Genomic DNA, 13607 nt, shown 5'->3' with positions numbered 1-13607 from the left:
AATAATAATTATAAAAGACAAATGACAAATAATTACAATTCCTTCCATAATGAAAGGACGCGTGTCTTCAATAATGTCTTCAATAATAATAACTTTTTACGTCATTGCTTTCGTCATTCCCCCAACGCGGCCAACATATCCTTTATTTAACTTATTTTTATATACATTTAAAGCGGAAATTAAAATGATTGTGATGAATATTTTCTAATAAATATAAAATGGTATCAAACATATGATATGATATGACAAACAAAATAATATAAAATTAGTCTATACATAATAATTTATGTTTCAAAATGTTATATGGTATAAAATGTTGTGAAGAAAAACTATTGTACGAATCACTTAAAAGAAAAAGAAAAAAAAAAAAAGAAGAAGGTATCCACATGTCTTAGAAATTAATGAAATCAAGAACGGTTAAAGACTTTATCAAAGTAGATACAAAGTCGCGGGTTACTTTTTGTATTTTATCCATAAGTCCATAAAATCAAAATACAACCATCCTCTTTGCAATTTCGAGCTCACGACTTTTTCTCTCAAGGACTCGTTCATCTCAAGTACTGCATTCCAGATTATCTACAAAAAAAACCACCGCCTAATCGACCATATCCACAACACTTGTTTAGAGGTATTCAAGATTTGTTCCACTTTCATTCATTCTTTATCGATTTCCGTTGCAATTTATGCGTTTCAATGTCCTCTCACGCTCATTTCTAGGGTTTTCTTACTCTATTGTCCCGATCTTTTATGTATTTCGCACATTTGAGCAGTTTCCCTTTTAGATTTTTTGACTACTTCTAGACGATATAGCCGGTCATTGCGATTGTGGGAATCTGGAAGGAATTAGAGCAGAAAGGTTAACAATTTCATGCTTTTTTAATGTCTATCAAATTTCATTAGTCATGGGGTCACCGTTGATGTGGAATTTCCCAGAAATAACCTCATCGTTCCTTCTTCATAACCCTAGATTAACAAATTTTGAATGTGACTGTAGACTTCCTAAGCTCATCTATATTTTTTTTTGCCATCTGATAGTTTTGAATGAGCTCTTATCACGTACTGCATTTCCTGTCTATTGCTTTCTCTCACATTTGGTAGGTTTTACCCGCTAAAACTTCTTGTGTGGAGGGAAATTGAGAATATATGTTACTAATCAGGGTATGGTATTGCTTTTGCAGATGGAAGACCACCTGGTTTTGCGTGTTGATCAGCTGGCGACAAATAAATCAAAATCGGAGGACGCTCCAGGATTATCTCCTGATGCTTCCTGCAGTCATGCATCTATTTCCGTTACTGACATGAAGGGGGATGAAGAATATGATACAGCTGGTGAAGATGAGCCACTTATTCAGTCAATTGAATGTCGTATCTGCCAGGAGGAGGATACCATAAAAAACCTGGAGGTTCCTTGTGCCTGTAGTGGCAGCCTCAAGGTGGTTTTTTTACCCTTCTTTAAGGCCTTTATTAGATTTCATGCACAATAAATTGCATTTTGCATAGGCTCTACACTGACGTTCTTTAGTTGGTATATTTAATGGACAAAGATCATCTTTTTGCACCTTTTACCTATAATCTTCTGTATGTTTATTGGCAGTCTAGAACATATGAATACTAACGCACTCATTTATTGCAGTTTGCTCATAGGAAATGTGTTCAACGATGGTGCAATGAAAAAGGAGACACAATTTGTGAAATCTGTCACCAGGTATCTAAGCTTACATATGGGTCTTCTCTAACATTTCACCCAATTTTTTTTAGAGTTAAGAAGCTGGTAATCCTTCCTGTCATCTGGAAGCTCCTTTTAAAAAATTGCAACAAGTTTGAAAGGATTAATATATTCCCAAGTTTTTCAAATGTTGAAACTTCTCATGTGGAGGTTGAAGGGATACGTTGTAAACGAGTATATATTTTAATCATGCAGAATATTGGTTTATGTTGGTAATATCTTTATTTCCATTAAAGCCTTGACTGAAGTTGATATTGTTTAACAATGTTGGGGAACTTTGTCACTTTGCATCAGAAGCTTCATACAACCTTTTCTTCCAGACACTTTAGTTAGAAGCTTCTAACATATTTACCAAATGTGTGTGAAATATGGCAAGTTTACAAATAGTGAGGTTTATCTAAAAATCTTACATATGTTAAGATTTGTTTTCAGGAAAAGGTTTGCGAGTTGATGTTTTTACCAGTAGTAAACACTTAAAAGTAAGCTTATGAGACCTTATGATTATAGTCTATAGCTATTGCATTTGATGTGCTTTTCTGTAACTATTATCAATTTTTTTCCCAACTGGTTTCTTTGCAAATATTATTAGATACTATTGTAATTGTTTTTTGCATGCTATGGATAAATATGAATATGATGAGTTGCTGACTTATTGGATGATTACACTACACAGGCTTATGAACCTGGTTATACTGCACCCCCTCGGTCAGAAGACACTGTCCTTGATATCAGGCATTTAAACCTCTCTGTTCTTCTTAGTTTCTTACTTTTTATTAATATAGCTTAGGCCCCTTTTTTTTAATTTTAAATCAGGTGGTATTACTATTACTCATTACTGAGGGTTTAAAACATATTTGAGAAACTGACACACACTTGCAGAAATGAAATAAAAATGTAAATGAGGGTAAATTTGTGAAAAAGGTTAAATATTCAATGGTGAAGGCCTCATTTTCCTGACTTCCTCTGTTATGTCATTCTTTATGCATTAAGTGATAAAGAAAGACAAACAGTTATTCCATTAAGTCATGGAAGATTTGAAAATTTTGTTGATGTGGTATGATTTTATTTGCAGTGCAAGTTGGACAATTGGTGGTACTCCAATAGACCTGAATGATCCTCGACTTTTGGCAATGGCAGCTGCCGAACGCAGTCTTCTGGATGCCGAATATGAATACGAGGACACCGGTGCCAATGGAGCTTCATTTTGTCGCTCAGCTGCTCTCATTGTAGGCCCATGTTTCTTTTTCTTTTTTAATTAAACGCTCTCTGGATAAATAATGTTTAAAAAATATTTGAGAAAATATGAAATGGTTCATTTCATTTTGTGCTCAGCTGCCCTAGGCCCATCCAAACAGACCCTAGGGCAGTGTTTAGTATGATGGAATCTGAAAAGGAATGGAATGGTTCATTCCATTGGAATCTGATTCTTTCCATTTTGTTAATTTTCATTCCTTAACGCAAAGGGTGTTTTTCCTCAATCCATTGCATGCTCTTAACATTATTTGAACTTTCTTTGTAGTTGATGGCTCTTCTGCTGTTGAGGCACGCACTCACAATCGGAGATGGGGATGATGATGATGATGATGCTTCTGCCTTTTTTGCTGTAAGTGGACTTTCTTCTTTACTATGGGCCCTGTTTGTTGCACAAGACAAAACACAACAAATTGTACTGCATTTGACATGCATTGGATAAGGACTGACGCTGATATCAACGAGATAAAAAGTGCATTTTTTTTTTTGTCTCAACCCAAAAAGGTGGAAAATAGAGACTTTTGCTCGCAATGTCTTGAAAAGACGTAAATACCCCTCTCATGCATACACCATTATTCTTACACAAATTGACGACGACTTGGTGTCCGCAGCTTTTTATGCTTCGAGCAGCGGGTTTTCTTCTTCCTTGCTACATCATGGCCTGGGCCATCAGTATCTTGCAGCGACGCAGGCAAGCACAGGTATTATAACCCTTCAATTATTGCGATTTCTTATCTATAAAAAAGACATAAATGCCCTTTTTTAACATCATTATCAACAATGGCACTAGAAAGTTTGTAGATGTATATAAAATCGTAACAAGCCTGCTTTAATTTTAATAAACAGGAAACGGAAAGACTGACGGGACTGGCGGCAGCTGCTGACGTGGCATTCATGATGCAGGCAGGGCAACATAGAGGGTTACAGGTCACCATTGCACCGGGACCGGGACCTGCAGTGGCACCATCACCTATGGTGACCCCACCACCTCCTGCAGTGGGTGCCACCACCACCCATGGGCCACTTCAATAATAGTATATGAATACTGAGGTTGGAGTTGGACTCATAAATATAATATGCACAGATGCCTGCGGCTTTGTTGTCCTGTTGTTTTGTTATTACACATTAAGAGGGGTTGTATCTTCTCCCCCCCTACCTACAAAATATCTCACTAAAACCTTTATATACCACCGCAATGAATTCTGTTTGTAAACTAAAATTTAATGGTCTATTTGTGCATATTCTGCGGAAATATATGGTAGCCGTTGTGGCTGCTTTTCAAATTTGTGTTGGCCCAAGAGCTCTCTGTTAAATTTTGTTGCTGATTTCTTTTCCATATTTGTGACTATTGCACTTGTCCTTTATTCCCGAAAATCATGACATACTCTGTGTGTGTGTGTGTGCTTGATGTATACAAGTATATACCAGGCATAATTTGTCGGATGCATAAAAGATCACTAGTACAGAAGATTGGTTGGTTAATAATAGGGGACAATTTATTAAGATTGAAATAGTGGTGGTCCAACTTGCCTCTTTTACATTCAATCCCCGTTAATTCTGTTTTTGCTTCTATGGTTATGATGGGTGAATAACTTCTGCTTTATCTTGCTTTAGTTTATCCAAGTCCCATAAGAGATTAAACACTGCCTTACCATTCCTTAACCTTGGGATGGTTACAGTTAGGTCAGTTTGGTATATAGCTATGTTATACATATCAGAATGTTGATCGATAAAGAAAGGCATATGAGACTGGATATGTAAGTTGTAGAAATGAGGATGCTTTCAGTTTGTAGAAATATTGGACATGCAGTTATTATAAATCAGTAGAAAGTGGCTTTGATCTGTTTGAGGGAAGGAAGATTAACAGCATGTAAAGCATCTTTAATAAGAAGGTAGAGATTGTAATGGTTGATGACATGGAGAAGAGGCTCTCGAGGAGGAAGTGGGAAGATAACCTAAGGTAGTTTGTCGGTTGGGTTTTTTTGAGGTCACGATGTGAGGTAGGAGGGTTGAAAGGTTAAAATAGGATTGTGGGGTAGTATATGCCTTAGTCTCCAAGTGTATATAGTATATACATCTTATTTATTTATTCTGGTGTTTAGATTATTTTCATGGTTTTTATTTTTTATTTTTTGGTAGTATAAACTTTTTTCAGTTCCCTCTTTTTTCTCTCACTCAAATTAGGTTTACACTTTACACTTGTTCTTGGTGAAGGTTATTTATGAAAATAGTCTCCCTTCTCTTTAGGTAAAGTTATGATTGTCTACCTCTCTTACAACAGTACAACCGGTTCTGGAGTTCAATTTAATGAGAGAAAAGAAAGGAAACGAATGGAAATAAGAAGAAAGTAAAAAAAATTGGTGTTTTCGAGTTTCATTAAAGGGTGGAAGTGGAGGGAAATGGAAGGATTTTCCTCTGAATTTTCCTTCCGATTGAAAAGATTTGGAAAGAAATAACAAAATGATTAATTTTCCTTTCATTTCTCTCCAACTCGGGAACATAAAAGACAAATTTATTTTCCTTTTCTTTTTATTCTTTTCTCTCCTCACTTTCTATTCTCTTCTCTTCTTTTCTTTGCTTAAACTCGGAAACTAGGCGTTAGGTTGGAGGATATGGTGCCACAAGAACTATACCCTCTCCTTTGCCATGTAGCCACATAGGTGCCATTGGTTCTTTGCCAATTGCCACATACTTGGTGTGGTATAGGGAGAAGAGAGAAACAACTGAAGAGAGAAGAGAGAGGAGAAGCATGACACTTTTAGGTAAAGAGAGAAAAGTACGGTTCCTACCGCTGTGTGGAGGCGGTATTTTGGGTGATGATGTGGTAGAACTGTAGGTGAAACCTTACCCACTCCCCCTAGTTTTCTCCCTTTACCCTATTTTTATGGGATGTTTGTATTGTTGTATCGTTGGCCATCTCTGATCTTGATTAGCATGTGGTGGTGATCATTTGTATTGTGTTTCTATATATGAACGTATCTCTCTACATGCTTTGCTCTAAAGGACCTCATGTTTAATGATTTACCTCCTTATGTTTGTTGTTGTGAGCAATGTTTTAAAAACCGGTTTGAACCGGCCGGTCAAACCGGTTGGACCGGAAACCGGAAGAGGGAACGGTTCAACTATCACCGGTTTTACATTGTTTTATGAACCGGATTGAACCGGCCGGTTTTTAGAAAAACCCGGTTGAACCGGTCAAAATAAACCGGTTGAACCAGTTAAACCGAATAAAAACACATGAAAAAGAACCATTTACATAATAAACTTTGGTGATTTTATTTTTCCAAATCTATTTAGTTTTCTCTAAATAAAAACATATGGTTTCAATATTATATTTTATTTTCTTTTTAACGTATATGAATTAATGTAAAACATTAAAACGTATGGTTATATGTTATTTTAATGTATTTGGATTTATTTACAACTTATTTTTATGTGTATTTTTAATGTTTCAACTTATAAAGATCAAATTCATAATTTATATATGTATGTATGTGTAGGAAAATAAAAAAAAACATGAAAAATATAGAAACCAGTTCAGTCAACGGTCGAACCGGTTAAATCGGTTGAACCGGTCATTATACCGGTTCAACTAAAAAACCGGTTTTTAAAACATTGGTTGTGAGACTGAATCGTAGGGGACGCATGAGGGTGATGTTTACCCTTTCTTATGATAGTACTACCAACCCAAGATTAGATTCGTTAGTGATGCTTATTTTTTTATTTTATTTTATTTTATTTTTTATTTTTTTTTGTATAATTTCATATAATCATGTAATTTCAAAATTCAAAAACCAACAAAAGATTTTCGGAGCGTACAATATATACTATGCTTGCCCTTGGCAGTAATAAAGTGAGAATCTATACTATAATTTAAGTCTCTAAAAAAACTGTGATTTACTTTTCCATATTGGCTGTGAAACCACGACTCAAATTCGATGAGACCAACAGGGAAAAAAACTCATATGGCATCTAAGAACTTCTGTGACATGTCATATCTGTTTTTTCTACCATCTCTCTCATGTACATAAGATACCTTCCTATGAATCATCTGCCATATCATGTCAACAGCATCACCACTCTTTGACGGATATTCATACTCAAAATGTTTCCCTATTTCTTTCAATCTTTCCCACATTTGAATCCATTTATCTCTTCGAATCCTTCTAAGAAGCTTCATAAGATACCCCTTTTTAACAGCATCCGATGCACGAACAAATATCGCAAATTTTGAGTAATCAAGAACATCTTCAAACGGAAGCTCGATCTCATCACTAATTATCACAGGAACACAATGACTAGCAATCGCATCAAACAGTCGATTAGATGAAGGAGTGTCGCCTGCAATGTTGAGGCAAAATTTAGAAGAAGACATCCCTCTGGACGCCTTGCGGACCCCACCAGAGGACACACTTCCAAATGTAAAGTGAACGTCTTTTTCATCTTTAAGTAGATGATACAGTTTTTGACGAATCACTCCACCCTATTCAGATAAACATATGAAAAGAAATCACGAACAAGAAAAAGTGAAAAAGTGGAAAAGAAGAAAAGCGAAAAAGCTTACATCTTTCCTGTAAATCGCTCCTTGGAAATACACCAACACGGGTCGTTCTTGAAAAGAAGGAGAATCACGAGCATCAAGACGCCTGACGACGTGTTTGTAAGGTGCAATAATGTCTTTATCGATATTTGCAATCTGTGAACTGTACCTTCCGAAATCTGCGAGCACAAACATAGAAGAACCCAGATGTCTTCTTGCAAAAAGCATGCTATTCGGATGGTGAGCCATGATTATATGATTCTTCCCTCCTGATCTTCTCCATTCATCTCTACCTTTTAAAAACTTCACCAATTTTTGTTGCAGAATCTTGTCCATGGTGGTTTTCTCAGTCCCGTGAATCTTGGAACGCCGATTGTAACTCAAAGAAGAGAAAAAAGGCACGAAAATGACGTCTGCTTGGGTGGAGTTTTGTATAAGAACTGCAGTGCAATGTCTAGATACATTTGGGGAAACCGAAGAAAGAAGATCGAGAGTGAGCCAATATTCTATACTGTGTTGCAAGTTTAACCCACCTGGGTACGAAGGGATTTGATTCAGGTTGCTTACATTAGGCCAGATTTGGTTACGATCTTCTTTCCAACCTAGTAATCCGAAGTGAAACTCAGGAGGTAAATCGTACATAAAAACTTTGAGTAGAGCTTGAGTTTGATCACAAATGGCGGGTTTCACGGCGTTGATTTTGGAACATGATTCTTTACAAGATAAAGATACAAAAATGGGAGAACTGGGTTCGAATTCCACTCTGGTTTCATCAGGTTTGATGTAATCTGGTGTGGTTTTTACGATAATTATGTTGTAAATTGATCTGGGTACTAAAGATGCATCACCAAATTGATATAGGATCGATGAAGAAAGGATTAAGAATAACATTGAGACGCAAAATAGGCATGCAAAAGATCGGGAAACGAACAGACCTTTTTCTGGGATTTGTGTCATATCTACAAAGGCTGACTTTTGGAGAAGTAAATATATAGACCAAAAATGGAAGAACTATTTGAAAATGTTAAATTAGAAGAAAACAAAAATAAACTCCCAATGTCAAAACCCACTTCGAAGTGGTCAATCTCGATTGTTTATGAAGGTAAACAATAAATACCGTTTAACAAGAACAGTTTAATTTTAAAGAATCAAAAGAAGAAAGTTACCGTGTTGAACAGAGACAAAAACCTGAAAAACAGAGGAGCCATGGACATAAGAACAGCTTTCATCTCTCAGTCAAACAACTTCACGAAAAGATTTACCATGAACCAGATGTCTCCGAAACTAGGGCTTATAGAGAGGAATGGTATTTTGTAATCAAGAATAGGGAAAGAAGATCGGAACTAGAATTGGAATATTATGTGTAGCAGCAAAATGATGAGCTACCATCCAAGAATGTGTTTGAGAAGCTTTTTTTTGTTATTAAGGAAAAAATACATTTGATAATTATATATATATATTAAAACGCATGGAAGGTTTCAGGAAACTTTTAATGTTTATAATTTTAACACTATATTTTTATTTTTTCTTAATTTTGCCACTAAAGTTTCAAAAAACTTTTCATTTTTATAATTTTGCCACTTTATTTTTACTTCTTCATATTTTTGCCACGAAACCTTCCATGTTTATAATTTTAACACTATATTTTTACTTTTTCTTAATTTTGCCACTAAAATTTCAACAAACTTTTCATTTTTATAATTTTGCCACTTTATTTTTACTTCTTCATATTTTTGCCACTAAACTTTCACTTTTACTTCTTTAAAACCCTTTTTCTTTATTCTTTTATAATTTTACCACTTTATTTTTACTTTTTTATAATTTTGCCACTAAAGTTTCAACAAACTTTTCCTCTTTATAGTTTTGGTACTTTATTTTTACTAATTTTGCCACTAAAGTTTCAACAAACTTTTCATCTTTATAATTTTGGCATTTTATTTTTACTTCTTTATATTTTTGTCACTAAACTTTCACCCGTGCAACGCACAGACCTTTTTCTAGTTGGTATGAAGGGTAGTCGTAGATATAATTAATTAATATTTTTGAAAATTACATTATATATATATATATATATATATATATATATATATATATATATATATATATATATATATATATATATATATATATTCTTAATAAAAACCTCCCTAAACAACCACATGACTCTCTTTTACACAACCACTTTGCCACGTGTAATCTTTCTAGACCCTCCGCTAATTATTTTCCCGCTCAAAGTATCCCTCAATGAAATCCTTTTTCATGGAAAAAAAATTGAAAACAATTTCCAAATTTTACCCGAGAAATCAGCTATCCTATCGAATATTTGCGACTTGATTAAGAAAACACCATGATTTGAGGAACAAAATTGACTCCTTAATCTTACCATTTAATACAATTACAACTTCACCTCCATCCTTTTTATCGAATATTTGCGACTTGATTAAGAAAACACCATGATTTGAGGAACAAAATTGACTCCTTAATCTCACCATGTAATACAATTACAACTTCACCTCCATCCTTTTTAATGCTCTTCTTGGTCTCTTCATCATTTACGTCTCCTCCCAAATCGATTGGTGTTGTTATTGAACCAGGGTTACCCCTAACGTTGATCCACAACTATTTCCCCAATTTTGAAAGGTAAACTTGAATGGTTATTTGGGTTATGATTATTATTTTTATGGCTATCGTTCTCTTCTTCTTCAACCTCGCAGATGCTTATTTCAACAGTGTATTCATTGATTAGAGGGCTTTCGATTGTAGGTTTGATCGGTTTATCAAAATTCATGGCGACATCAATCTTACAAAAAGGGAAGTTTCGGTTCTCAAACTCTCGATTATTATTTTCACTCTAATGTTTCGATTTGCCCTCACTCATACTTGTACATCTATATTTGTTATCTTTGTAGACCTGGGGATTTCATCTATTGGCTGGGTATCGAATACATATAATATGTTTTGTTGATCTACCAGAGCAGTTGATAATATCTTTATCAATATACTTAATATAAGAGAGAGAGAGAGAGAGAGTAATATTTTCACCTAATGTTTCCATGCTATACACTCCATTATTTTTTCCTTACACAGAATTTTTTTCCCAGCAACTGAAAATTAAGTGTGTAAACCGACTCCTACTCAACATTTTTACTATTTTAGTCTAACCATTTCACTTTTTTTAAACCATGTAGTTTATGAACATGAAATTTATATGTTATAATGCTCAGGTCATTATTTAACATATCAACCGTATGTACGTTTGGTAAGTCCGAACAATTACATATTTTTTGAAAATTGAATATGCATGTCTTTATGCAGTGGCTGACGTGTTTTATGTTGTCATAATTAGAGTGGCTGAAGTGTTTTGTGTAGTAATATTTACAAAGCTGAATGTACATGTATATGTTTTTGTCATACAACTTATGGGTTTGTGCAAGGTAAGTGTTACTTGTAGTTCTATTTAATATTGATTGATTAGTAATTTTGTTTTTAATTTCGACAAAATAATTACTCATTTATTTATGTTAATAATTCAAATAAATCATTTCTTTAATTATTCTGGATACAGAGGTCTAAACATAAGAATCTACAAGAGGCAAATGTGTACATATGACAAATGGTTCATTATTGATTTACAAGTTGTAATTTGAACCTGACCAAAAGGATTGATGGACATTCCTTATAAATATGGGTCTCATCTCTCATTTGACTTCCAAGCCTGTTTTCTTGCAAATCATTAAATTTTAATATTTTATCAGATATGAATATTGCTAACATTCCTTTGAAATAGGTGTTGTTTTTTGTGAAACCATCTTACAAGTAAACATAAAGTATATTGCTCTTAAAGTGCAGTGCAATTTAAACTTAACAATGTGTTACCTTTATAGGTGTTTGACAGCATCTTGCTTTTGGCTAATTGCAAGAAATAGCAAGGTACTTATATTTTAATGTTGATTTTACAATCTTAGTTGCATTTTATGGTCTTTTTTTCTTATAATTGCAAGAAAAAGCATCTTACTTGCAGATAAAGACACACTACATATAGTGTATACACATAGACACAATGTTTAGTGACTAATTTTACATCTCTTTAATTTTTTTTGTAGTGATCGTTAATAGAACAATAGATTACTAGAAGTTCATCATTATTAATTGTTTAATCCAATTTTTTGTAGTGTACTGACTTTTGTGAATGGAATGGGTAGTATTAGTCAGTTTGCGCATGTTCTACTTAATAATATCTTTTAAAGATGACACCATTTGTATTAACCATGTCCCCTTAATGGTTCCTTTTTTAAGTTACTGCAAATCAACCATTATTTTGTCATCTTAATAGTTTTAACATACATGAAATAAAGTATATTGTTATATTTTCTCAAAATAACACCTTTAATGGTCATTATTTTGAACTTCTGCAAATCAAATGAAAGTTTATTCTTGTATTCTACAATAGCACTTTTGAGTGCAAGTGGTAAAAACAAATGTTAGTTTAAACATTATCGGTAAAGACTTGGTAATGGTTTTTTTATGTAAAATGAATGTTTGTAAAAAGGATGACAGTTATAAGTCTAGACAAACTGAGTATTTTTCAACTTGGACTTTGGATTGGTGTTTGCTTATTATTCATATGAACCTTTGTACCTGTAGTGGGTATTATTAGTCAGTTTGATAACCTTACCTAGGTATGTCGATTTATATATAGTTGGAACTTCAAAGAAAGATTTGAGTAAAACCTTGGATTTTGTTCTCCCGGTATGACAATGGTTCAAGTCATTTATTTCATTTTTATGTTGTAGTATGAATTGGATTATATATTAAGTTATTATTCTTTTGAAAATAATGATTTTAATATTTTAACCGTGTAGTACACGGGTTATAACCTAGTATATATATATATATATATATATATATATATATATATATATATATATATATATATATCTAACAACGACTAATACATTCTAAAAGAATAATGTGCTCCGTTCTTCAAGCATCAACTTATGTGATTCCAACAGAATTGGAATTCGTCATTCCATTCCAACAAAATTGGAATTCGTCATTCCATTCCAATAGAATTGGAATCTCACCAATATCATCCATTGAATCATCTATATAAATGAATAAGATTATTCCAAGATTCACAATGTACAGAAAGCCAAACAGGATCTGAAATAACAAGAAAGATATTAAGCCAACAACAAATTTATGTAATTGTCAAATACCAAATGCAAGTAAAAAATCACCTGGGCAGGATACAACTGGCCTCCTGTAACATATTGTATGTCACCTTCCTTCTTTAACAACAAAATCGATAAATAATGTTTAAAATATATACGAGAAAATGAATAAAAAACCATTGAAATATGAATTTAAAACCTTAAAACGGGTTCTTGAGCTTTTGTTCTGTTCTTTGACATTTTATGGTCAACCCATTGAAGTCTGAATGGAGTCCACCGAAGTAGTCCTGTTTTCAGAAATGGCATAACGAATTACAATCAGACCTGTATACTAAAAATAATGGAGAAAATGTTTGGTAGATTGTTTTAATAATTCCTGTTTTTTTAAAGATTTGTGAGAAAATATCAATAACTACATCATATGTTATGATGAGTGAAACTATGAAAGACATTGCATTGTAACCATTAGGTTCACTGAGTCGAAATGAAAACAACACTTAACAATGTCTTTTTAGTATAATAAATCCAGAAAAGTAAGAAACTTGCCATGATTTATGAATTTAGGCTCGATGATGTTGCTTCCAGTGCCACTAAAGCGGCTGAGACTATGAGTCGATGTACCGATACTGATCTCGATTTCGCCTTTGATCGTTTCAACGGATTCGGAATCTAGATTGTCGGGGTCGATTCTGGACCTATCGAGAACTGAATCTGCGGGAAGAATTCTCTCTTGGGCGTAAGAACCCACCTCTGGGTTTGCGTAATCCACGACATCTCCAACTTTGTAGAAATAGGTTCTTATTGAAAAACAAACGCAGAAATCGACACAGTAGAACCGTAGGCGATGGGGGAAGAAAACGACATTCGAAGTAAGGAAGAAGACGTGATGATCAGTAAGGAAGAAAGGGAGAACATC

General features: G+C 33.9%; 2 protein-coding genes across 5 annotated transcripts; one reads left to right on the top strand and one right to left on the bottom strand.

The window, feature by feature from the left end:
- Nucleotides 1-477: 477 nt before the first annotated feature.
- Nucleotides 478-4260, top strand: LOC145154990 (uncharacterized). 4 transcript variants are annotated; one of them, XM_079075586.1, is made up of 10 exons: nt 478-628; nt 783-856; nt 1036-1094; nt 1179-1433; nt 1634-1705; nt 2400-2458; nt 2799-2952; nt 3246-3329; nt 3589-3678; nt 3824-4260. In XM_079075586.1, the coding sequence occupies exons 4-10, from the start codon at nt 1179-1181 to the stop codon at nt 4007-4009; spliced, it is 900 nt and encodes a 299-aa protein (XP_078931712.1). In that variant the 5' UTR covers nt 478-628; nt 783-856; nt 1036-1094; the 3' UTR covers nt 4010-4260. The 4 variants fall into 4 exon arrangements, with proteins under 4 accessions (XP_078931712.1, XP_078931706.1, XP_078931699.1 ...); XM_079075580.1 differs by having other exon boundaries at nt 771-856; XM_079075592.1 differs by lacking the exon at nt 783-856 and having other exon boundaries at nt 484-628.
- A 2522-nt stretch (nt 4261-6782) lies between these two features.
- On the bottom strand, nt 6783-8474 carry LOC145154832 (putative arabinosyltransferase ARAD1). The gene is made up of 2 exons (XM_079075562.1): nt 7542-8474; nt 6783-7460 (listed from the first exon to the last, which is right to left on the bottom strand). The coding sequence occupies exons 1-2, from the start codon at nt 8472-8474 to the stop codon at nt 6939-6941; spliced, it is 1455 nt and encodes a 484-aa protein (XP_078931688.1). The 3' UTR covers nt 6783-6938.
- Nucleotides 8475-13607: the final 5133 nt, after the last annotated feature.

The sequence above is a fragment of the Lactuca virosa genome, chromosome 1, assembly GCF_052849685.1.
Source record: "Lactuca virosa cultivar CGN04683 chromosome 1, Lactuca_virosa_CGN04683_v6, whole genome shotgun sequence".
Lineage (NCBI taxonomy): Eukaryota > Viridiplantae > Streptophyta > Magnoliopsida > Asterales > Asteraceae > Lactuca > Lactuca virosa.
Note: the sequence above shows the minus strand (reverse complement) of the source record. Positions and strands in the feature narration are given on the sequence as shown.